At 55.3% G+C, this 24,404-nt stretch overlaps 8 protein-coding genes across 8 annotated transcripts; 3 read left to right on the plus strand and 5 right to left on the minus strand.

The window, feature by feature from the left end:
• Positions 1-94: 94 nt before the first annotated feature.
• Positions 95-2,895, minus strand: SODALDRAFT_315717 (electron transfer flavo protein-ubiquinone oxidoreductase). Its single transcript, XM_028609300.1, has 3 exons — positions 2,261-2,895; positions 591-2,109; positions 95-485 (listed from the first exon to the last, which is right to left on the minus strand). Exons 1-3 carry the CDS (start codon positions 2,544-2,546, stop codon positions 386-388), a joined length of 1,905 nt encoding a protein of 634 aa, XP_028464464.1. The 5' UTR covers positions 2,547-2,895; the 3' UTR covers positions 95-385.
• Positions 2,896-3,842: 947 nt separating this feature from the next.
• On the plus strand, positions 3,843-4,585 carry SODALDRAFT_225059 (hypothetical protein). Its single transcript, XM_028607362.1, has 2 exons — positions 3,843-4,251; positions 4,323-4,585. Exons 1-2 carry the CDS (start codon positions 4,038-4,040, stop codon positions 4,454-4,456), a joined length of 348 nt encoding a protein of 115 aa, XP_028464465.1. The 5' UTR covers positions 3,843-4,037; the 3' UTR covers positions 4,457-4,585.
• Positions 4,192-7,357, plus strand: SODALDRAFT_335765 (glycoside hydrolase family 92 protein). Its single transcript, XM_028612541.1, has 5 exons — positions 4,192-4,216; positions 4,323-4,561; positions 4,638-4,648; positions 4,740-5,847; positions 5,950-7,357. The coding sequence occupies exons 2-5, from the start codon at positions 4,447-4,449 to the stop codon at positions 7,011-7,013; spliced, it is 2,298 nt and encodes a 765-aa protein (XP_028464466.1). The 5' UTR covers positions 4,192-4,216; positions 4,323-4,446; the 3' UTR covers positions 7,014-7,357.
• A 242-nt stretch (positions 7,358-7,599) lies between these two features.
• On the minus strand, positions 7,600-10,535 carry SODALDRAFT_325961 (hypothetical protein; the record flags this gene model as incomplete). Its single annotated transcript, XM_028610039.1, has 2 exons — positions 7,600-9,494; positions 9,557-10,535. The coding sequence occupies 2 exons, from the start codon at positions 10,533-10,535 to the stop codon at positions 7,600-7,602; spliced, it is 2,874 nt and encodes a 957-aa protein (XP_028464467.1).
• Positions 10,536-13,564: 3,029 nt separating this feature from the next.
• SODALDRAFT_315726 (NAD(P)-binding protein) lies at positions 13,565-15,288 on the minus strand (the record flags this gene model as incomplete). The annotated part of the gene is made up of 3 exons (XM_028609301.1): positions 14,644-15,288; positions 13,881-14,613; positions 13,565-13,763 (listed from the first exon to the last, which is right to left on the minus strand). The coding sequence occupies exons 1-3, from the start codon at positions 14,933-14,935 to the stop codon at positions 13,565-13,567; spliced, it is 1,224 nt and encodes a 407-aa protein (XP_028464468.1). The 5' UTR covers positions 14,936-15,288.
• A 742-nt stretch (positions 15,289-16,030) lies between these two features.
• Positions 16,031-17,649, plus strand: SODALDRAFT_335772 (hypothetical protein). The gene is made up of 4 exons (XM_028612542.1): positions 16,031-16,527; positions 16,606-16,621; positions 16,853-16,948; positions 17,040-17,649. Exons 1-4 carry the CDS (start codon positions 16,491-16,493, stop codon positions 17,338-17,340), a joined length of 450 nt encoding a protein of 149 aa, XP_028464469.1. The 5' UTR covers positions 16,031-16,490; the 3' UTR covers positions 17,341-17,649.
• Positions 17,650-17,938: 289 nt separating this feature from the next.
• On the minus strand, positions 17,939-20,656 carry SODALDRAFT_335774 (hypothetical protein). Its single transcript, XM_028612543.1, has one exon. The coding sequence runs from the start codon at positions 20,169-20,171 to the stop codon at positions 18,219-18,221; it is 1,953 nt and encodes a 650-aa protein (XP_028464470.1). The 5' UTR covers positions 20,172-20,656; the 3' UTR covers positions 17,939-18,218.
• Positions 20,657-21,293: 637 nt separating this feature from the next.
• SODALDRAFT_281759 (hypothetical protein) lies at positions 21,294-23,108 on the minus strand (the record flags this gene model as incomplete). Its single annotated transcript, XM_028608304.1, has 2 exons — positions 21,294-22,492; positions 22,634-23,108. 2 exons carry the CDS (start codon positions 23,106-23,108, stop codon positions 21,294-21,296), a joined length of 1,674 nt encoding a protein of 557 aa, XP_028464471.1.
• Between the last annotated feature and the right edge of the window lie 1,296 nt (positions 23,109-24,404).

The raw sequence follows: 24,404 nt of genomic DNA on the forward strand, positions 1-24,404 counted from the left end.
GTGGCTGATGAGGGCCAAAACCTGTCCTATTTTGTCCATACCGTCTCTGTCTCCGTAATGATTAATTCCACTCAGTACACCATGCAAATCATTGACCCGACAATACCCGAATACCATCATCATCATCATCTTAGTCGGATTAAACATTCTCAAGTGCTTACTACCAAGTTCTCTAACCACCACAACGTACTTACTTTTTATAATGATGAGAAGGACCAGACGCCATTATACTACCCTAATTCACGTGCAACCCCGTTAACACACCCCCGGGATATCAGAACCGCTCTTCTAGGACAGATGCACCCCCCCCTCGGTTTCGAGATATACAAAGATCAGCCTTACATGTACATTGACATCCTGATATATTGACCGTCGCTCAGTCGCTCTATGTCATGTAGTACTTGGGTCCCTCGCCGCCTTGCGGCACCTGCCAGTTAATGTCCTGGTGCGGCGCCTTAATGTCGCAAGTCTTACAGTGGATGCAGCTGTTCCAGCCCGGTTAGCAACAAAATCCACCATCCGAAGGGACGGAAGAGAGGGGGAACAGAGACGAGGAAACGTGAAGCAAGTAGAACGGGAGTAAAACTCACTTCTGGGCATTGATCTGGAAGCGCACACCAAGCTCCTTGGACTCGTCCTCCACATACTCGTACACGCCGGCAGGGCAGAAGCGGTTCTCGAGCCCCTTGTACTTGGGCCACGTCTCGGCGGCGTGCTTGTCCCAGTCCTTGACTTGCAAGTGCACAGGCTGGTCTTCCTCGTGGTTGGTGCCCGTCCGGCTCACGCTGGTGAGCACGTCGAAGCTGATCTTGCCGTCGGGCTTCTCGTATTCGATCTTGGGACACTGGTCGGCATGCTTGGTGGCGGCGTGGTCCGGCGTCTTGTGCTTGAAAGTCCACGGCACGCGGCCCTTGAGGACCAGGGCCTCGAGACCCGAGTACATCACGCCGCCGTACAGGCCGAGCGGGGTGTGGAAGGAGGGCCGGTAGTTGCGCACCTCCTTCAGCTCCTTCCAGATGGGGGAGTTGCGCAGGGCGTCCTCGTAGTCGAACAGGAACACGGTGCCGTCGTCGCTGGTCGATAGGGCGGCGTGGGCGGCCTCGGCGGCGAGCATGCCCGATTTGATGGCATTGTGCGTACCCTTGACCTTGGGGAGATTGATGAAGCCGGCCGAGTCGCCGATGAGGGCGCCGCCGGGGAAGGCGCACTTGGGAATGGACTGGAAACCACCCTCGACGAGGGCGCGGGCGCCGTACGACAGGCACTTGCCATCCTCGAGGACGCTCCGGATGAGCGGGTGCTGCTTATACTTCTGGAACTCCTGGTAGGGGGACATCCAAGGGTTGGGGTAGTCCAAGGCGACGACAAGACCGACGCTCACGAGGTTTTCTCCAAAGTGATACATCCAGCCGCCGCCGTAGGTATCCTTGGGCAAGGGGTAACCGAGCGAGTGGGTAATCTCGCCCTTGCGGAACTTTTCCGGCGGCACTTCCCAGACCTCCTTGAGACCAAGGGCATATGTCTGGGGTTGGCTATCGCGGCGCAAGTCGAACTTCTTGATGACTTGCTTGGTCAGACTGCCGTGGCAGCCCTCACCAAAGAGGGTGACGCGGGCGTGGAACTCCATGCCGCGCTCGAAGGTCTCCTTGGGGCGGCCGTCGCGGCCAATTCCGAGGTCGTTGGTAGCAACGCCCTTGACACTACCGTCCGCGTTATACAGGACCTCGCTGGCAGCGAAGCCGGGGTAGACCTCGACACCAAGCTCCTCGGCGCGCTCGCCCAGCCACTTGGTGAACTGGTTCAGAGAGACGATGTAGTTGCCGTGGTTGTTCATCAAGGGTGGCATAGGCAGGGGGATGGCGGAGTTCTTGGTGAGGAAGCGCATGCGGTCCCCGCCAGCAGGCGTGGCGTGCTCGAAGCGGCTAGGGTTATCCTCGGAAAGCCAGTCTGGAATCAGCTCTTCGATCGAGGAGGGCTGAATGACGGCGCCAGAGACAATGTGGGCGCCGATCTCGCCGGCTTTCTCAAGGAGGAGGACACGGAACTCGTCGTTCCCGGCTTCATTGGCGAGCTGCTTCAGTCGGATGGCAGCACTCAATCCGGCAGGGCCTGGTCAATGGGTGGGGCTAATCAGTATGGTAGCAACAGCAACACAAAGCGGTGATGCGTTTATGGCAAAGGCCCTCCGCGGGGGGCGGAGGGGACAGGGAGGACTGCTAGTGTAGAAAACAAAGAGTCATAGGAAAAGCAAGAGGCGTACCCCCTCCGACAATACAGACGTCGACCTGGTCCGATTCGCGCTCAATGGTGGATGGATCGAAGGTATCAGAGTCTTCGGCACTGGCCATGCGCGCAATCCGAGTAGTCGCAAAGGTTCTTGTGGAAACGGAAGCGGCCAGGGCACCTCGTGGTAGAGGAGCCACCCGTGTCCGTACGCTCGGAGCTGAAGCAATGAGGGGTCGGGCCTGGAAGATTGTGCGGCATGTTGAGAGCGAGCGAGAGCCGCGTTGTAGAGAACGGGCGACGGGTACGGTAGAGGCCTTCATGATGATCCGGCCGGTTTCGTCGGGGGGACGAACCCGAGGACGGAGAGTGATGGAGAGAGAGGCGGTGCGCGAAGGACAACCCTCGAGACCTCGAGACTGTGCTGCCCCAAGCGGTGTTGAGCAAGCAGCAGGGTGCGCAGCAGAACCAGTGAAATGGATGTATTAGTGAAGTGCTGGGCTCGAGTCAGATTGTCACAATCCGTCTGTAGACTCAAATGCGTCCGGGTCTTGCGAGATTGAGTCGTCTGAAGAAGGGTGACGGGTGAGAGCTACGAGACGGGTTAGTAGGCGGATTACAAAAGAAAAACTGAAGACGGTACAACGCTGGACTTCTTTTCACGAAGTATTACCTACGTAATACACGTGTAGAAGATCAACGGAGTACTTCGTCCTGCCCCGGTTCAAGCTTGTGCTCCGGGTGCAAATAGCCGAGAGAAGCCGGAGGCGGGGATCTGGAACCGGTTGAGTACGTCGAGTTTGGTGTTTTATCCAGCGTACTTTGAGTACCCTTTGAGTCTCTACTTCCCTTCCCCAAACAGCCCTGAAGCACCCCACCTCCTTCCTCACGTTGTACCTTGCACTTAGACTGGAAACTCCGGTCCAGTCACGACATGGACGGATCGGATCGGAAGAACTTGGGAGGAGTCATGAGCTTTATCCAATGGAGTGGCGTGGATTGTAATCCCAAAGTACTGTACCTTAGGTACAAAGTATTACTCTTCTTATTCGTACTTCGTACTCCGTATTCGTAAATCATAACGCACAATTTCCCACTTCCATCCCCATCTCCTTAGAAGCTGTCCATCTCCAACGGCAACCCAAAACGCACTCTATGGATTACCCTTCTCCAAATCGCACTTTCACGAATATATTGCATGGTGGCGCTTCTTGTTTTGTGTTCCTGAAAACTTGAAAACCAGCCACATCGTACCTAAGAGAACGAGAACCCTCTCCTGTCATACGGTCGCAACGGGCCGAGCTTCCAATTACAGGACACGGACTGTCCTTTTCACAACGTACATGGGCCAACGCCTTCAAATTTCTCCTGTGCAACTTCTCGCGTTGTCATCATGTGACAAGCAACCACGAGCTGTCATTTAAAGTGGACAATAGCCCTACGATGCATGCTTTGCTTTGCTTTGCTTTGCTTTGCTTACCTTACCTACGAACCTACGGACTACGACTGCTTTCTCTAGGATTTCGTCCAGTGTTATCAGATCTGTCCAAGCACCGACTAGGTAGCCTGGAGTTCCTACCTACCTACCTACCTACGTACAATTCCTTCATAAGAATGTTCTGAAAACTACTGAATTATTTACGCGACTCGGCAGCAATGCTTTGGTTGTGACGCCCGCGTCCCTTTTTGTTTTTCCGTTTCTTTGCCCTTTGGCTACAGCTTTGCCGGTGGCTGGAAAGGAGAACGCAGAAAGGAGAACGCAGAAAGGAGAATACCCTCCGCAGTGGCAATTAAACTCTCACTAAAGGTGCGCCATGGCGCCGTTGATCATCGCAACTTCTATCCCGCGACGTGCCCGGCTGCCTATTCTCCTCGTCGCCGCTCTTGCAGCCCTCTATATCCTCTCAGCACGTCACGTACCGCTCTTCGCCGTGGATTTTAGCCGGTTCTCTCCCTTCAATCCGTCTCGTTCAAATCGCATGGATGTGCTGCGGTTCGTCGACCCTCTCATCGGGACCGCCAATGGAGGTTGTTCAGCTTCTCCCACTCACCAGACGGCCTACATCACTTGCGACTAACTTGTCTTATTCTAATCCTAGGCCACGTTTTTCCTGGTGCTACCTTGCCCTATGGTCTGTTAGGCCTACTCCTCCTGTCCTGTCCTAAGAAACACACGTATGATGATGCCCTTTCAAAGGCTGAGAAACTTATGCGCATCTGGCCATGGATCTAGGCATGGCGAAACCTGGTCCTGATACGGACGCCAGGGGCGAGAACGCCGCTGGTTTTGTCTCGGACCATTCTTACATCATCGGCTTCTCTCATTTACATGACTCTGGTGCGTTGCGTGATAGCTTCCAGGACTCTGTCCCTCTCGTGGTAACGGGTATCAAATATCTGACCCTTTCTTCCAGGTACTGGTGGCGTACGTTTCCCCGCCGCGCTGTTCATCCCACAGTCTTCTTAGCCCATCAAATCGTACTGGGACCATTCTAATCATCACATGTATGAGGCAGGCTCCGTCACTGGGCAACTTTCCCCTCTTCGTCCATCCAGGGTGCCCCGGGGATAGCTACCTTAACTGCACTTTTAGCACTTTGGGCCGGAGCGTCAGGCGCACCGAAAACTCGGCCCAGGCCCGTCCTGGTTATTTCGCCATCGGCTTGGAGAACACAGTCCGGGCTGAAATGACGGCTACCCAGCATGCGGCTCTCTACTCCTTCTCTTTCGTTCCCGAGCAGACCGTTTCCAGCCCAAACCCCGGCGGGCCGGCGACCAACGAACCCGTCGAGATCCCCACGAACCCCCTCATACTCATCGACATCCAGGACTTGGGAAAAACGCGCACCAGCGGAGGCGTCCGGGTAGAAGAATCCGGTCGTATCGTAGGGCACGGCACCTTCGGACCTTCTTTCGGCGTTGGAAAATATCAGGCCTACGTCTGTGCCGACTTTCGTGGAGCAGAAATCCGTGCATCCGGCATCTTTGAGGGCGACCATCCTCGAGAGGGAACCAAACAGCTCGAAGACATGCGGCAAAGTTCAGCTGGCGCATGGTTGCACTTCGACCATCCAGCCCAAGATCGAATCCTTGCCCGCGTCGGTCTTTCCTTTATATCCATAGACCAGGCATGTGCCAATGCCGAAGCCGAAATCCCCGACTTCGACTTTGATCGCGTTGGACATGCCGCTGCTGCGATATGGGCGGAGAAGCTTTCCGTCGTGGAGGTTGATGACCACAGCGGAAGTGATGAGCTCCAAACCGTCTTTTGGTCCGGTCTATATCGCACTCTGCTCTCGCCGCAGAACTACACGGGCGAGAACCCGCTCTGGAAGTCGTCCGAGCCCTACTTTGACTCGTTCTACTGTATCTGGGATTCCTTCCGGGCACAGCACCCACTGCTGACAATTATTGACCCGGAAGCACAGGCCCAAATGGTTCGGGCACTGTTGGACATATATCGCTTTGAGGGCAAACTCCCCGACTGCAGAATGTCCTTCTGCAAGGGATACACACAAGGGGGGTCAAATGCCGACGTTGTCATAGCGGATGCGTTTCTGAAAAATGTCTCCAATGGAGTGGACTGGAACACAGCGTATGAGGCTGTCTTATCCGATGCGGAAGGTGAATTAACCATGGCTCAATTTTCCCCCTTTTATAACCAACCCACTTCACCCTCGAAGTCTACAATCCTAGACAGCTAGCTAATATGGAGTATCGATCCAGTGTCACCCAAAAGCTTCAATGTAGAAGGACGTGGCAATATCGAGAGCTGGCTGGACCTGGGTTACATAGCGTCAGACCACAGAGACAGAAACTCTACAGGGCCCCACTCGAGGAGTGTCTCTCGCACGGTCGAGTACGCCTACAACGACTTCTGCATCGCGACCCTCGCCAAGGGCCTGGGCTACAGCGCCGACTACCAGCGTTTCATGCGACGCAGCGTCAACTGGCAAAACCTCTGGAACCACGACCAGCGCGACCTCCTCCTGCTCTGGGACAGGCCGGGACGAGAACGCGAGGCGACCAGCTTCGTCGGCTTCCTCCAGCCTCGGCGCATGGACGGCACCTTCGGGTACCAGAACACGCGCGTGTGCTCCCCCGGGGCGGAGCCGCACATATGCTACTACGACACCTCGCAATCGACCTACGAAGGGTCGCCCTGGCTGTACAGCTTCTACGCGCCGCAGGACATGGCAACCCTGGTGCGCCTCGTCGGGGGCCCCGCCGCGCTGGCTGACCGCCTCGACTACTTCCACGAGAGCGGCCTGGCCTACATGGGCAACGAGCAGTCCTTCCTGACCGTGTTCCAGTTCCACTACGCCGCCCGCCCGGGCCGCAGCAGCTACTGGGTGCGCCGGTACATCCCGTCCCAGTTCAACACCACCGTTGCCGGTATCCCGGGCAACGACGACTGCGCCATGGGCGCTTTCACCGCCTTTGCTGCCATGGGGCTCTTCCCCGTCGCCGGCCAGGACGTCTACCTGATCACTGCACCTTTGTTCCGCGAGTTGAGGTTGCCATCGCGGCGTGGGCCCGAGTCGCCGGCTATTATCAGGAAGGTCGCCGCCCCCGGACAGGGGAGAGTGGGAGACGATGGCATGATGTATGTGCAGAGCGCCAAGCTGAATGGGCAGCCTTATACGAAAAGCTGGATCACGCATCACCTGTTGATGGAAGGTGGAGTGTTGGAGTTGACGATAGGGAGAGAGGAGACCGATTGGGGGACAGCAGAACAAGATCTCCCGCCAAGCTATCCGTTCACGTCACATTTTCGAGAGATGCATTAGCAGGGTGTGGTCTGTTGGGGAATAAAGGACTTTGGAGGGCGGCAACATACTATACTATCCAGTTTGGGTTCTGAGAATGCGTTGTTCCTCCGGACATATCTGGATGGTGTTCTCCTTGAGGAGAAAATGTCCATACACGCCCATTTGCAGCAATATCAAACCGCTCACCGGACATAACAAGATCCAATGCGAGGAGAAGCACACGAGATAGTTATGTTCCTTGGGTCATTAGAAGTTTACTTTCTAGAAATGCTGGCATGACGAAGTTCAAGCAGCGTGTTTGGAACGTTGCCCAGCTACATGGTCAACATACCAAACACCCCTTGTTGTTGAGAAATCAAACGAGTCGCAATAACAAACAAACCTGCAAAAATCAGATCGGAGCACCTGGCTATCTAGCTCAGATACAAGTACGCAAGGATCAACCCCGTCCGTACGTTCTGCCGATCTGACTTCCAGGGGTTTTCTTCTTTTTTTTTCTGGTCCTTTTTCAACCAATGGATGCGCAGTGTAATGCGATCCGATACCCATCCATGCACGTCCTACAATCACGCCTCCCTTCTGAGAGGCCATGATCAAAGAAAGCTTACTCCGCTTCCCCGCCTGTTTCCTTGACAGCTACAGGTTTGACATCGTCCTGCGCCTCCTGGGTCTTGACCTCTACGATAGATTCGCCGGCCATGTTACTGGCCAGTGTCTTCAGATCCTCTTGAGGCTTCTCGGCCTCGGCCTCGACCTCGACCTCCTCGGGCTTAGAGTCGTCCGCCTCCTCGGGCTGCTCGTCCGGTGCCGTCGGCGGCTGTATTTCGGAACCCTCTGTCGGGGCCTCTGGGCTGATCGCTTCCGCTGCCTTGGGTTCGGGTACCTCGGGCTCGGGCGCAGGTTCTGCTTCGGGCACGACCTCCGGTGCCATCTCTTTCTCTGGGGATGCTTCCTTCGCCTCAGTACTATCGCTTGTGGTGTCGACCTCCAGAGTGCCGTCGTCGCCGATACTCCAAGACGTCTGAATCGCGGAGAGACTGAGCGTAAGTGCCGCGGGAGCTGCAGTTGCTGCGGGGGCCGGACTCTTGGAAGCAGGCAGCCTACGCTGAGGCCCTCGAGCACGACCTTTCCTAGCGTCGACAAGAGGGGCCTTCTCCTTCTCCTCGATCATATCGGCCGCGGGGGGCTCATCCTTCTTAGTCGGCAGTTGCGGACCCAGCTGCAGCCGCTTGTTCAGATCCGACATAAAGCCGGCTTGGAGGGCCTGGATCTTGCTTCCAACAGGTCGGGCAGGAATCGCCGGCTTGGGTTTAGGGAGCGAATCTTGCTCCTTAGAGTCGACGCCGGACGGCAGTGTTCTGGTCGGCCGGGCCGGGATCTGAGGCTTCGGTTTATCGGTTACTGACGGCTTAACCCTCTCATCGCTTGGCGTTTGTCTAGGCCGGGGCCGCTCGGGTAAGGCCGGTTTCTCGCCGGGAGTGGGCCGCCTCTGGGGGCGGGCTGGAATCTGGGGTTTTGCGGGGGCGTCGGTCTCTTGTGTCTCTTGAGCCTCCCGAGCCTCTTCTGTCTCCTGAGAGGCTTCCTCGGGTGTGTTTACTGTGGTTTGATACAAGCTGCTTTCTGGAGCGTCCTCCCAGATGTCACGACTCGGGAAGCGATTCGGTGCACTAGGGCGCGTTGCTTGCGCCTTGAGTCGCTGGATGGGATCGTGGTGGATAGGTGCCGAAGTCCTACGGAGGAAATTCTCCGACTCGCGCGACTCTTTTTCTGCAAGAGCTTCTTGCCGCCTGGCGAAGGCCTGGGCCGGGGTTTCGGCACGGTCCTCCCCGATTTTGATTTTAGGCTTGGGGGCTTCCTCGAGAAGCTCGGGAGTTGAAACCACAGCCGTAGCATTGACACTTTCGGGAGCATCCTCCCAGACATCCTTGCTCGGGAACTTATGGCGCGGCTTCCACGTATTGGCTGCATCCTCCTTCTTCTTGACTTCCTCATCTTCGGGAAACAGTGGCTCGTACTCCTCGACATCTTCTAGTGGGGTCGAATTCAGCTCCAGTTGCGAAGAACCACGGTGCAGACTAATAGGTCGGCTAGGGGTTCGGACGGCGTCCTCTTCATCGAAAGCGCTGGGACGTCGTTCCGGTGGCACGGCAGGCTGCCAGTTGTAGTGGCCGGGGTCCTTAGCAACCTCGTCAGGGGCTAGGATGGGGGCATTGTAGGTGTCCTCGGGATCTGCCACGTTGTCGTCGCCTGCATGTTTCGAGTAGTATGCAGTATGGTCCTGGGACGCGTCCACGTGTATGACGTCTTCCGAATCGTCTTGCTGGTTCGGGGATTCAGGGACCGAGGCCGGAGAATCTCGACGTGGGGACTCGATGCGACGCAGCTCAGGGGACTTCGGCTGACTAGAGCCTGGACGGGACGCGATTCGCTGCGTGTACTCGTCCGAGGCCTGATAGCCGACCTCTTCAGTGGGCGTTCCGGTGAAAGCCGCAGATGTACCTAGCGGGCGTGCCGCGGTCAGCTCAGTCGCGTCGTTCGAAGTAGTTTCATCGGTCTCTTACCCAAAGCGAAATCTCTAGTTTCCCGAACAAGTTTGTTCAAGTCGGTGCTGCTCAATGCGTAGTCCGTCTGGCGATCATGAAGAGAACGGGCCGACTCCTTCTTGAAAGACGCGGGGTTCTTTTCATACCACGCCTTCTGAAGTTTATCAGTAGGTTCAGGGGCCCCGTGACCGTGAAGCCCATAGCTCCCAGGAGGTAGGCTAGAGAATCCTCGGGCGCTATGCTTCCGAGTGTGGGCCCGAGGTGTATGAGATCTGACGCCGTCGGTGCTACTGGAGTGGGGAGCAGGAGACGGTGCCTGGACATCACCGAGGTCGGGATTCATAGGCACCCGCTGGCCAATCTCGGGAATGCCCTGCTCCTCATCGTCGAAAACGCTCTCCGGCTCAGATGTTTGGCTCATGGTCGACCTCTTCTTCTTGAAAGAACCGCGAATGGCAGGAAGCTCCTCGCTACTAGGTCGACCAATGCCGAACGAGGCAGCTTTGTCCGAATCGGTTCGGGTAACGGCCTGCACGCGCTTCTTGGCTGTCTGGGCAGGGAACGATGGCTTCGGCGCATGTAGATGGAGGTCTTGCGCAATAGTTCGAGTTTGTTCCGGCGATGAGACACTGGCGGAGTCGGGAGGAGGAGACGACGGGGCGATTAGCTCGTCCTGCACGGCGGCGTACTCGGCGCCCTCCTCGCCGAGGGACGGCATGGTAACGCTTCCAGGGCGCTTGATAGGCTCATCCGAGTTTTGATCGGCAAGGTTGTTGACGCCCAGGCGGGTGGCTCTGGGACTCTTGGGAGCCAGAAGGGTCTCATTGAGAGGTGAGGGAGCGAATCGGTCGTAATTGGGAGACACGGAGCGGTCGAAGCGCTTGGAGAGACGGGGAGGCATCTTGGGAATCGAGTCGGTCGCATTGGCTCGGTCTTGACTCCCAGACGGCCTAGGAGGAACGGCAGGTGGTTGCGACATGGTGCCAGCAGCTGTCATGGTTCGTTGTTCAAGTCGTTGAAAAGATCTCGTTGTACTTAAGAGGTTGAGTCGGAAGGGCAAAAAGTGGAAGTGGGTAGGAGGTGGAGATATATGGCAGGTCGAGATGAATAACTCGGTCAAGTCTTGCTGAGAATGCGATTAGTATTTGCAAGTAGGGTAGAGACCGTTGATCAAAAAACGCCCATTGAACTGCGGTGTGATAATGTAGCGTCCGTCCCCACTGGAGAAGCTCTGTCCGTGCGACGCAATATACTAGAAGGAAAAACGCGAGATAACAATGTAACCTGCTGCAAGGTACGGATAAATGGACAGATAAAACCTGAAAGATAAGCATAGTGCTGAGGATGGTCCGGCCTCCAAAAAGAGCAACCTGACGCAGAAAGGACCGATGGTAGCCAGGGAGATAACGGAAACGGTCTGGTAAGGCAAAGGCAACGCTCGACTTGAGAACGGGTTTTCGCTTGACTGGCCTTCAGCTCAGATAAGGCGAGTAGCATTGGGTGACTCAGGGCCTGCCCGTCCAGGAATGTAACCATTTTTAGGGACGCGGATACCGTTGTGATAGGCACCGGAACCGAGGCCGAGCGTAGCCACCGATTCGCTGCACGCTCGGGTTTCTGTTGATGGTTCGATCGATCGATCCTTCGCCTCGCCCAGGTGTCTTCTTCCCACTCCTCGGAAAGCAGATCGAGCGGTGAAGGAGATTGAAAAGCAGCTTGACAAGAGGGGCAATCGGGGGGAGAGCGAGCGAGGAATATTGGGGGGAAAGGATTGACGGTCTCCGCTTCTTGGGAGTAAGAGAGGGAGAGGGGGGGGGAGCTCACAACTTACACCTGGAAGATAGGGATGCTGCGGGCGACCCTAGTATCGGTACAGTTGATAATACCAACAGTAGCCAGTCGAGTCGACGAAGTTCTTGTTTGTATGAATAGCTTCCTTTCAGCGCAAGCAAAACGAGTTCGACCAAACGACGCTGATAAACACGACAAAGGGAGAGAGAGAGCTAGATCGGAATGGATCCAGGGATCTAGGTACGAATGAGAAATGCAAGAGAGAGATGTGATGAAACCATGTGAATCCGCAGTCAGATAAGGACAAATAAGAGTCGTTAAACAGCTGAGAGGGACGATTGAGGGCCCCTTCCCTTTTATTATCACACGTAGCACCTTACTGCTCTTGACACCCAGAGAGCCAGGAGCAGTGTGCGTAACGAAGTACTCCGTACTTCGTACAGAGTACATGCACGCCATAATAAACGGTCGATGAATCTAACCTCTGAGCTTTCACATCGGGACACGCTGTACATACGGTGCTGACGTCTGGAGTGGACCTAATAGTCCAGTCCAGACTCCCTGCAGCCAGTCAGGTGAAAGCGGGGCCATCAGTTGACAATATCCCCCGTCTCTGGTAGGCCCGCCGGAGCCTGTCTGTCGGTTCACTGTACATATTCATCACACACGGTATGTACTTGGTACGAAGAAAGTAAGCAAAGACTCCCAGCACGCAATCACCTCAGCTCAGTGGAGAAAAGAAGCTTCCACGATATCCCAGAGTTGAACTAAACGTGGCTTCGTTTCATTTGGTTCCCTTCCCATAAGGTCTGGTCTTTTAGAAGCAAGTTCAGTAATAGAGGAACAATTGATTGATTTCTTACCATCCCATTCACAGCTACACCATCAATGGATGCTCTGTCGTCATTAGTCTCCATCGCCGTACAGTGTACACGTATATGAACAGTGTACTTGACATCTTTGTTCGCAAGTCTTTGCAGTGGGGTTTCATGCCGTCATAGTTGCAGGTTTTGCAGACTCTTCATATGTACACTTGCTGGTATTAGCTCCTTAATATAAGTACACATTTCCAACCGCATTTCACATTCTGCACAGTATATATACCCCGCCTCGACGGCCACTGACTCTCCACGGACTACGAAGTACGCTCGCTACCTATACCTACCTACCTTAGGTAGTACACGTACATGTTAGTATCAGGAAATGCAGCACGAATGAAGCACTTTCGGCCTCATCGGTTCCTTCGGGATGGCTCCTGAGGAACTTGTTCCGTTTGCAGCTTGCTAGTGGAGGCCTGGTCTGGACGATTCTACTTCCTCTTGGTAGCTCGCCAGCTTTGGTATCCAGAGATCGAGTTCATAGGTCGTCCAGGAAAGGAAAGCTATGAGGATCTTTGTGCAGAACAAATTTCGTTTCGCTGTCGTTTTACTTGCCCAGAAATCAAAACAGGTACATACGACTTTTGGGGTGCTTTCTCGTCGCCGGACATGATTTAGAGGGAGATGGCTCGAAGAAACGGAGACCTAACAATCGCCCAATGACAAAAAATACGCCGTAATAAAAGCACGATCCGCACTTATGAGGTAGAGGTATCTTCTACTTTCTTTGTACTTATGTACTCACCCCGCGATAGTCCTCGCCCGAATAGTGGCGCCTTGTCCTACAGTGTGGTCCCTGCTGTACGTCTGGATTCCGTCACCTTCGCAATAGACAACTTGGATACATCTCGTGATCTTGGATGCATTTCATACTTCATTTCATCACCGTCCGCCTTTCCGACAGTGTCCAGTCTGGCTCTGGGGAACAGGCTGTTCTTCGCTCTGTACCCTCAGCTTCTCCCCTGATTCCCTGGTCGTCGACCCTTGATGCTCCCCGTCCCTCTTTGCTAAACCGTCTTGGGACAAGTTCCAGGGGCTGGGTCGGCCCAGTCGTCAAAATTCGAGGGGATCACTTGAGGTGAGATGCGTTTTGTTGGAGTGTCATGTGCCATCGAAATTTTCATGCCAGTCTCGGCCGCCAATTACCAAGGTACCTAATAAACAGTTGCCCTTTCTGCTCTGCATGAGCCCAGGTCCAACGGTGGTCTGACGGGCAAAATTCTATCAACCGCCTGAGCAGCTTCGAGCGAATACGAGAATATTTGTACGAATTGCGCTGTAGGTACTCGAATGTGGTTATTTTTAGCCTGGACGTTCTGTGGAGTACAAGGGTAGGCTATACCTACGAATACGTCCACTAGAATCCATCGATGCGAGTCCCGACCCCCTTTTCTTCAGCCACCTTAATGAGATGCATACCGACTGCCAGATCCATGAGTCCTAGACCGACACTCTTGTAAATGACCGTCCCGTCCCGCAACCATTTTGCCAACGACGCGTCCTTGCTGGCTTCTTGCGACTCCATCTGTCGGAGAATCTCAACCAACTCCCCCAATCTATGGTGGACATGTCAGAAACTTACTCCTGCATCATTAAGGCTACACTACACACGCAAAGGCGGTAAAAAAAAATTGAAGGGAGAAGAAGGGTCAATTGGGAGACATATTACTTACTCCACCATCTGGCTAGGTTGAATGCCCGCCGAGATGACCTCTCCAGCCTCCTTCAATATGCCATCCCGCGTGTCGACGATAATGACGCCGCTGTCAGATGCGTGCTCGTGTTTATGAAAGTGCAACTGTGACCCCTCGCGCTTGGTCGCCTGTAGAAGCAGCTCTTCGGGAAGCTCACGCATCTCGGGCGTGTAACTTCCGATGGCGACGACGAGACGAGCCTTTCGGCTCCCTTCGCGGCTCGTCAGGATATCGGCGTTGAAGAGGTCCTCACGCGACGGGGTGCAACAGAAGATGACATCAGCCTCGCAGACCTGCTCGCACAGAAGGCGCGGGTACGCCTCGTGGCTCGACGCGAGGAGGCTGAATGTGGTGTCTGCCCACCCTTCGCGGGCGCGAATGTGGGCAGGAACGTCTTGGAATTGGGCAAGAATGGACTTGGCGTTGTCGGAGAGAGAGCGCACGATGACGTTCACATGGCGAACGGAGGAGCCGCGGGTTAGCAGGGCGAGGCGGACATGCCAGTAGGCTTGGAGGCCGGAACCGAATACGGTGATGGTCTCGACGGTGCTGCGCCTGGCGAGGAGGCAGGTGGAGGGGGCGGCTGTGCGAAAGGCAGTGAGGGTTTTTGCGTGGACGAAGCCAACGGGCTTTCCCCTGGGGGAGAGGAGAGTGATGGCACCCGTGGGCTTTATGGGAGGCTTGGCGCTGTCGCTGGAGCTGAGGGTGACAACTAGACGAGCAGAGAGACGGGTTCAAGGACAATACGTGAGTGAGAACGTTGCTAGTTGGTCGCTGGTGGTCGGCTTACCTTTGCATCCCATTCCGAGTGGACTGCATGATGGCATGTATAGGGTAGTGGCCCCCGTTGTGTGATTTTGGGTAGACACACGGTGTGGCTGATGGTAGGACTCCTCCTCAGGCGCCTGGTTATTCTTGGTGGAATACTCATGGAGGGTTCTAGCCATGGATTCTCTGAAGCCGGCATACTCCTCACGAGTCAGGTTCTCCAGAATGGTCCTGATCTGTTCGTCCGTGAGAACAGTGAGGGCCATGATGATCTCTGATTCCTCTTGGGGTTAGACAGAGACAACAATGGCGTCTTGGGGTCTCGGGGTCTCAGGGTCTCAGGGGCACAAGTGCGTGAAAACCGATAGCCGTTGCCGCAACGAGGAGAGGGGAGACGTGAGCTGGTCTGAGTGTGCAAACGGTGGCCTTCCGGAGACTATCCCGAGGGAGGAGTACTCATGAACTCTTGTTGAAGTGGCTGTACATAACCCTAACGATGCGCCTCAATTCACGTTTGGTTGCTACCTACCTTAGCATTCGATTCGATTGTGATATGCAGCTTTGGTAGGGTTGTTGTGAGGGGTAGAGCTTCGGCTACTTGCGCTTGGAGGTGGACGGGTCTCAGGTACGAGAATGATGTAATACGTTGTAGGCCATTTCTTGGCACACCAATGGAGCTGGACACGTACCTGCACCAGACAGTACACTGTACCATAAGCCGAAGCGAGAGCATCTGAAGTTGATTGAACATAATGCTTCCAATACCTACCTACTACCTATAATATGCACCCCAATAACCAAAGGAACATTCACGGCCATACGATAAGAAACAAGTTGTTTGGTTCCAGGAAGTTTGGGTTGGAGGGCGAGGTTGGGCACGTCGCTCAGCCCATATCCTTTGACACGTCTGTGCCTGAGAAAGCCCGCGTGTCTTTTCGTGTGCGCATGCGTATTCGTAACGTCAGCTAGTCATTGGCATGGAATACGGTTGCCTAGCCGTGGAACAGGCTTTGCTAGAAGAACGATGGTAAGAGAAGCTCGTGGTACAATGCTGATACTTTGTGGAATGTAATTATCACCGCGATCCGTTTAGTCAAATTCCTTGGACGTGATCAATTCGAAGATGAGAGATGTAGATGAGAGATGTAGACGAATACCACTGTGAGGCAGTGAGGCAAGCAGTGGTGGGAAGAGTTGGCAAAAGACCTTTCGCTCGGTTGCCAGTGCCAGACAGTGCATAGAAACAGTCATGACGCGGGTAATGCTGTGTATACAGTCGTATACAGTTCGTGCTCATGAACTTGTGGAGTCTCAAATAACAAGGTGGAGAACCCAAGTGTTAGGCCAAGCAGTCGGAAGGTGTGTCCCAGCCTCCATTCTGCAATCAGGCAACGTAACCTGCCGGAACAGCAAACAGGAAAGAAGACGAAGAAAAAAACACGCATCTTCCTCCCTTGCCCTTTTACTTACCATCAAACACCAGACGTCGATCGTCATCCATCAGCATACCCACTCTAGAGACTTTCCGGACGGGCATCTGAACTTTTGGAACCATTATCCCATTGTCGGCCGGCTAACTACCCAACTCTACGATCAATCAGGCCAGCCAAGCGTCCGCTGCATCGTGCCCATACATCCGTCCGTTTTATTGCGGCGCACCATCCCACAAGTATCACCGTCAACCTGAGCTACCAACGGCTTGTTTCTCGCCCTTAGATTTGGTCAAAGTCGGGATCGAATCTCCTCCGTCAACCTCGGCCGACTCATACCCATCTCCATATTCGAAGACCGCGTCGGCGCATTCCCGACTACACCATCATCATGTCTATCGCAGACGAGTTCAGGACCCGCAACTTCAGTATGTTCATTCCCTAGCCGGCTCCTGTCCTGGCATCCGCGAGGAGCGTTTTGTGTTACTAACGTCGTTGGCGCGCAGGCATCTATGGCCAATGGTGAGCTACTCCCGCTCCCGGATTGCCCTCGAGCACCCCTTTGTTTGCGTCGACTTGCTTCACGACCACGACCAGCCCTACTCGGTTTTCCCTCCCTTCGACTCTCTTATCGAGGATGGCGTGTCGAGAGACCTTCGACAGGGCTTCAATGCTCGCCCAGCCGGCATGGCTGCTTCTATTTTCGTTGCGATCAGGCCTGGCCTTTTGCTAACCGGAACACTCCTAACCTAGGCTCGGCATTCTGGCCATGATTCTGTGCCTCGCACTGGGTATCGCCAACATCTTCACTTTTCGCCCGATTATCATCGTCTTCTGTGCCCTTGCCATGTAAGAATACTTACCCCTACTTGCCTCCAACGCCCTCAGTGTGTTGGCTTTGGAGGGTCTTCAGCTAAATCATTTCTGATCGTCATCTCAGCGCATCGGCTTTCATCATCCTCTTCACGGAGGTCCCCCTTCTCCTCCGCATCTGCCCGACCTCACCAAAGTTCGACTCGTTCATCCGTAAGATTTCGACCAACTACCTCCGTGCCGCTGTATACATCATCATGGCCGTTGTTCAGTTCCTCAGCGTCCTCGACGTGAGAACCTCGCTCATCGCTGCCGGTGTCTTCCTCTCCCTGGCCGGTCTCTGCTACCTTTTTGCCGCCATCCGGGGCCAGGAGTTTGTCAATTCCAAGACTCTCGGTGGTCAGGGCGTCGCCCAGATGGTCGTCTAAACGACGTCCCCGTTGCCACACACCAATGCGCCTTGCTGGAACCCCACCAGCTGCAGGCGTTTCTTACTTGTCTGGGGAGAAGAATAATTTGCCTTGACCATTGACGCTAGGACGGCAGAAGGAAAGAAGTGGTAACTGCGACTATGGGGGGAAGAAAACCTTGAAGAGAGATGACCATTCCACGCGGCGGGATGGAAAAGCAATGAGGCAAAGGGGGCGGCTTGACAGCCAGACGCTTGCTGCGTCTCTAGTTGTTAGTGTATGAGAAGAAGGCCAGAGGCCAAGACAGAGGGTGACAGAAAAAGGGAGCGCGGTGAACCGTGTTTATTATTACGTCTTTGTTCTCAAATCGGCAAGCGTCCATCATGATATCCTTGCTCAGAACCTGGAACGGAGCTATTTGGCGTCCGAGTCGAAGCTCGGGGTAGTTTTCGTAAAGTTGCCGAGGGATATCTCCCAGAAGCCTTTTTTTTCGACAGAAATATGACGAGTTGACTTTTTTCTCTTCTGATTTTTCCCCTGACAAAATTGCGCCCACCTCTCTTGTAGATCCCTCATGCTCGCAAGCCGGGGAACAGGATTTACCTTGATAGTACTGTGCGCCGGGTGTGATATTCCGTGCCTCCAGGAGGACCTGTATAAAAAGAAAGCTATTCGACCATATCAAGAAACTTCATCAAGGCCAATAATTCAACGCGTTCATCAGGGACCATTGGAGACTGTCCAGGAGAACTACTCTATATACATGCATGTCCAATTAAAGGCATACCCGGGATCTTTACCCACCCTCCGATACGTCCCTGGTCGTCTTTCGACCAGAACCTAGGCGCTCATCTGTATCTGCTGGAACCCACACCCGGTCCATCCGATTCACCCCTCTAAAAGTGGTCGGGGCTCCAGAACCGTCTATCCCAGCGATGCCACCTCGCTCCCTCAGGAGGGGTCCAAGGCCGCCCACCCCACTGTTGCACCAACAGGGGCGAAAACGTGTAGATGCCCAAGCCGGGATACCCGTCCTCGAGGGGCGGCAGCATCCCAGTCCCGGTCTCCAGGAAGGCGAACTGTGCCGTCTCGGCCTGCCAGCCCCGCCGGGACGCCGCTTTACCCACGAGCGGGCCGACGTGAGATTCGCCCTCGGCGACCAGGCGCATCTCGGCCACGGCGCCGGGGAGACCGACGTAGAAGGCGTCGGCGGCGTTGGAGGACTTTGCGAGGGAGTGGATGCGGGAGGGCAGGCTGCGGCGGCTCGAGGTGCTGCTGCTTCTGTTGCTGCTGCTGCTGGGCTGGAGGATGAGGCAGGCGTTGGGGTGGTAGTCGTCTTCGCGCGCCAGGCGGTGGAAAGTACAGACCGTGTTCTCGGCGTGGTTGCAGCGACTGTGGACTAGGTCGGGCCGAGGGCGGCGGTGTGGTAGAGGCAGGCTCCAGTCTGCGTCGGGAGGGGCGGGAAAGGGGGGCGAAGGAGAGCAGGGGAGGGCGTCGGTGTAACGGTATTCGGCGTGGTGTTCTGGCCAGCGGAAATCAAACGTCTTGAGGTGAGGGTACTCGTTGCTGCCGGCCACGAAATGGTGTGCGCCCCAGGTGAGGAGGGAGGAAGTGGTCTCTTCGGGTTGGAAGAGGTCGCGGTATATCATGTCGTAAGGGGATGGGGTTCGCGTGTCGAGCAGTCTGACGGTACCATCGTCCCAGGCGGTCAGGAGTAGGTTGCCGCTTCCGCTCTGGCCAGCCGAGAGACCGGCCGTGGGAATGACCTCGAGAGCCCGTATGGTCGTTTTGACACTTCTTGACAGATTGCGCAGAAGACGATCACTCTTATCCACCACTTTTGGGACGAGTCCTGTTGGCGTGGCCTGTAACCAGCGTAAGGGGACGGGATCCCCGCCCAGCGCGCAGGCGATGGTGTCGTTTGTCAGGGCTTTCGCGCTGTGAATGAATAATGAACGGTCGTCACTGCCATGAAAGGTGTGCGAGTCGAGGGAGAAGGTCTCTAATGGGATAGCCTCGCTCATAGACGATGAGCGCAAGGGGAAAATGTTAATTGTTGCCCGGTTTCCCGCTACGATGGATGTCTGGTTCGGGCAGACATCTACGTATGCCGCAGCTTCCCACGTCGCAGCCTTAACATGAGACGGTGGTTCCGGCAGACGAAATGTTTCGACGACATTGCTCGCATTCCCCCTTTCTGCGGAGATGAGATGCAGCTCGCCGGAAGCCCGGCCGATCAGCATGCCCAGCTTGCCGCCAGGCTCGATGAGCTTGATGGCCGTCACATCGCCCTTGGCGGGACTGTACCCGTTCCTCCGACCCTCGAAGCAGAACCATGCGTCCCCTTCTCCCGAGTTACCACCACCACCACCACCACCACCACCATTGCTCCTCCTGCGGTCGCTCCCGCTGCTCGCCAGGGGGCGAAACCGACCGACAATGTCCTCGCCGGCACCCCAAACGACGAGCTCGAAGCTGTCATTCCAGACACGAGCAGCGTCGAGTGCAGGCGAGAAGGGATGATGGAGCCTTCTACTGTGCTGACCTGCGAAGAAGTTGCTCTGTGGCGACTGCGCGTGGGTATATGCGACGGGGAGCAAGCTCTTCCGGTCCCAGCTGCGGGACTGAGCGGTCAGAGCGGCGGCGAGTTCGTCCCATCGGCCATCGCGGGGCTCGCTGACGGCATATGTGGCGAAACGGTGCCTGACAAAGGAGCGCCAGCCTCCACCCTGGTGCACGGTCCTGTGTAAGGCCCTGCAGGCACGCGAGACGTTGGCGACGTCCCGGGCTGTGGTGAGATGGGAGAGGATCTCGAGGATGGCGTCGTCGGAGAGCTGGTCCAGAGACATGACAATAATGTGAATGTTGCTGCTTGCGTGGTTGTGACTTGGCCCTGGCGACGACAGCTGTGGAGGATAGGTAAAGAAGAGGACAATATGGCTTTGTGGTATCAATAGAATGAGAAACAATGTATAACCATGTGCGTGGTTAAGATTGGAGCTAGAGTAAAGAAACTTGTAAGAATGGCCAGGTCAGATAAGACAGTGCAAAGTCGCTTGCATCCTCCGCGGCCTGCCGTGTCTTTTTGTTATTATTTCTTGTTTCCTTTTTTTTTCCCTTTTTTCCTTTCTTTTTACACTTCTGCCCTTTTTCTGTGCTTTCCCACTCTTCACCTTCAGGAAGGCCTCTCACCTTGCGACAACTCAGGTAAGGGTATGTTTATGGCCGTAGCTGCGCCCCATAACACACTCACTATAGAGAGGAAAAATAAGGGGACGAAATGGACGATAAACGGGGAACTACCCTGGTCTAGGAACGTGTAGGAAGGATGGACCTGGCTGATTGCCTTGACGATATATATGCGATTCTTTGGTGTTTTCGACCTGTGACGTTTTTTTTTGGCGGAGCACTCCAATATGCTTACATAAGGTACGGAGCGTTATCTCCATGACTGTCTTACGTCATCCCACACTTTGTTACACCCCACCACCGTCCAACCGTCTTCGCTCTAACGGCCAACCCGCCGCTCACTTAATTTAGCTACATCGCATTCGATTGCTAGAAGTCTCTCTATTGTTTCGTAACGACAACAAAAGGGGCATTAGTGAGATGTAGTGAGATGCAACATAAATTAGGGCAAAGCAAACTATATAGACTGGAAGTTAGGAGTAATGCAAAGTGAAGATATTGTCGGTTTCTAGGCTATCCCAACGCCACTGCTCCCCAAATCCATGATATAAACGCCAGGTACCCCGAATCCGTGATAGAACTAGCCACCGTCTACCTATCCCTACCACCTTGTTGCCCGAGTTCCGGGACTCCACCGTGAGCTGAAAACAGCATCTATCGCATCGACGCCCGAGAAATGAGGAAACAGGGGACAGGATGTGCAAAAACGCCCAGAACAGATTCCTGCCACCCCGGGCGAGACAGAAGGGGGGCAAGAGAACAAAACCAATGAAGAAAACCGGTCAGTACAGCATCCGATCCTCGATTGACCTCCTCTGCGTCCCCGAACCGCCATAAAGAATCTCCATGAGCTTGCCCTTCTGCTTCGTCCGCACGCCCTCGAGGTAGTCGCCGACTTCCTCCAGCCCGCGGATCTGCTCCTCGAGCGTCAGCGTGCTCGAGTCGACGCTCCGCACCAGCGGGCTGACCAGCTTGCGGCGGAGGCTCTCCAGGTTCGCCTTGAGGGTGAGGAGCTTGCCGTTGTGCTCGACGAGGATGCCCTTGTTGCGCACCGTCTTCTCCCGCACGTTCTGCAGCAGCAGCCGGTTCCGCTCGTACTTGGCCACCTCGTTCGCGTTGGCCCCCAGGATCCGCGTCCACAGGGAGCTGAGGAGGTCGGCGTGCATCTCGTCCTGGGCGCTGGCTTCGCGGTTGACCGTGCGCGCCAGGTTCAGGAACTGCCGGTCGATGGCCTCGAAGAGGGCGAAGAGCGCGAGCGAGTGCTGCAGCTCCGTGTTGATGGCCTCTTCTAGCACGGCTAGGAACTCGTTGAAGGTCCGCTGGAGCGTCTGCCGGGTGCGCTGCGGCTTGGACATGCCGAACACATACGTCGTCAACATGCCCAGGCGCGTGGGGTGGCCGGCGGGCGTCTCGAGGACGCCGGCCGCCGACAGGAGGTTGTGGAGGTTGTCAAAGGCCGAGGCCAGCGGCGGGGATGGGAGCTGTTCCACGTGCGACAGTTCCCTGCGCGCCCAGTCCATGACGATGAGGATGCCGTCGATGTCGCCGTCGACATTCGCGAAGAACCTGGTCAGCTCAATCGCGAGCGTCTTCAAGCTCTCGCTCAGTTCGTCGAGCTCCTTGACGATGACGGGTGCAGAGGTCATGTTACTCGTCCGCACGCTCTCGCCCAGGTCCCACACCGCCACGCCCGTCGCCTGTAGATCGCCCACTTGCGATGCGCCGCCCTCGGAGAAGTAGATGAGCGGCTCGAAAGCACGCGCTACGCCCGCCACTTTAATCAGATCCGGGACTGGTGTCGGGGCAGCAGGCGCGAATAGATTCCGTGTAGCCATGATGGAGAGGAGGGCGACGAGAGTGGAGATGATGATGGACGACCAAGACCGGGTTGCAGCCTGCCACCTTCTGCGGACAAAGTTGAATGCCGACTCGATAGGTTCTGTCCGATGCTGGACTTCTGCGCGCAATGCGAATCGAATGTCTTGAGAGCACGATTAGCACTTGATGACTCTACAGGTGGAACTTGATCCTTTGCTAAGAGAAGGAAAGGAAAGGGAAGAGGAAAAGAAAAAAAGAAAAACGGAAAAACGAAAAAAAAGGAACAAAAGAAAAACCGACTCACAATTATCAGGCGCATCTTGGGTTGCCCTACCGTGTGGGCGTGACTCCTGCACGTTTATGCCGGCGGTGTCAACTCTGGGACCCGGACTGGGTGAGCGCGCCTTTTCCGGGCTCATGCTGCCGGTGGGCAAGCGCGTGCGTATGGCCTTATCAAGCACATCGTCGCCCTCGTCAGCGTCGTGTTCCGGGCTCGACTCGCGCGAGGACCGGTCGGGAAAAGCGTCCAGGATGCGGTTAGTTCTCCGCCAGAAGCCGCTGTCGCGACGGCCGTTTTCCAGGCGGCGCCAGGCCGGAGGACTGTAGCCACCTGGTGAGTCTATCGGGTCGGGCATGTCGCTCTCGTTGTCGTCGGAGCGGAAGCCCGAATGGTGCGAGGGATAGCCGAAGGTCGGCTTGGGCGGAGTCGTCGGCTCGAAGTCTTGCAGTGAGGCGTCGAGATGATCCAATGGATCGAGGCGATGATAGGTGGTTGTCATGGCGGGCCCCCGTGGCCTCGACCTCGGATCCAGTCTCGGACTGCGGTAAAGGGGGCAGAGCTTTCCACGAGCCTATGTTGGTGAACTTGGTAAGGGCGGTAGAAGGGAGCGCAAGAGCACTCGAGGTCTCGGCCTGTGTCTTTGCGGTGCTCCTGGGTCTGACGTATCGAAAGTTGGGCAGCAAGGTCGGCGTCCAAGAGACCTGGACGATGTAGAGGTAGACGAAGACGAAGGCTAATACTAGTGAGGCGATGTAGGCGCTAGGTGCGATGGTGATACTCAGAAGCGAAACGTTGTTGTTGACTGTGACGAGAGAGTACATGGAGTGGGATTGCAAGTCAATGAAAATGAAAACGTCCCAGGCCTGAGCCTGTAAGAACCGAAAAGGATACAGTAACCCAGAAATAGATGATGGGTAAGGGGTACGAATACTGAGAAGAAAGGAAGATTGTGAATTCACAATAGGAAGGGGTTGAAGAGTGAGTCTCTATCCTTTCCGATCGTCAGTTACCGGAATACCGGAATAGGTTGGGGGCTTCTTGCTTTTCCTCTTTGCGCATTCAGAAAAAAGGTGAGGAGTGCTTCATGGACAATAGAGAATAATAGAGATAACATGTATGATTGGTAGATAGGTAGGTAGGTAGGTAGGTAGGTAGGTGTAGGCCTTGTCTTCTTGTCCAGCGTTTTGAGGGGGGCGAATCAAGGCCTCTGGCATGCAGGGAGAGAGAGAGGTGGGTGGAAAATGGGCGAGGTTGGGTTTTGGGGCCGAAGAGTGAGTGAATCACGGATTCACCCCCCCCCCCCCCCCCCTTCTTTCCTCGATCCGTACCTATACCGTCCTTACCTATCGTTCCTTTGCCGAGCGGTACGTCGTTACTGGTTACGTGATATGGCCTGCCAGAGCGAGGAATCAATATATCCAATCATGTCCTGTCCATCGAGGCCAGTTTCAACGGCCACCCCCTGGAGCAAAGGACATAACTACGGTACAGTCCGTTTGGAGTTGAACCGCTCGCGTCAAGTCATGTGGCTGGCCATAGAATGGGCCTGGGGGGGGGGGGGTGCCAAAGTGAAAACAATCGAGGAGACTGAGTGGTGCCGTAGAGGTGGACGAGGACTTTTCACGAGGAACTTGTGACGTCGACCTGGACGTGGAGGGAGAAAGGAAAAAAGTCAGAAGTCGTCGTCGGATTCGAGTTCACACGTCAAGACCGCGCGCGGTACGAACCGCGTTTTTATCGACTCTATGGTGAGTTATGATGACCCGACTCGACTGGGCACGGTGCTCTGATGGAT

This window comes from Sodiomyces alkalinus (genome assembly GCF_003711515.1).
Source record: "Sodiomyces alkalinus F11 unplaced genomic scaffold SODALscaffold_9, whole genome shotgun sequence".
Taxonomy (NCBI): domain Eukaryota; kingdom Fungi; phylum Ascomycota; class Sordariomycetes; order Glomerellales; family Plectosphaerellaceae; genus Sodiomyces; species Sodiomyces alkalinus.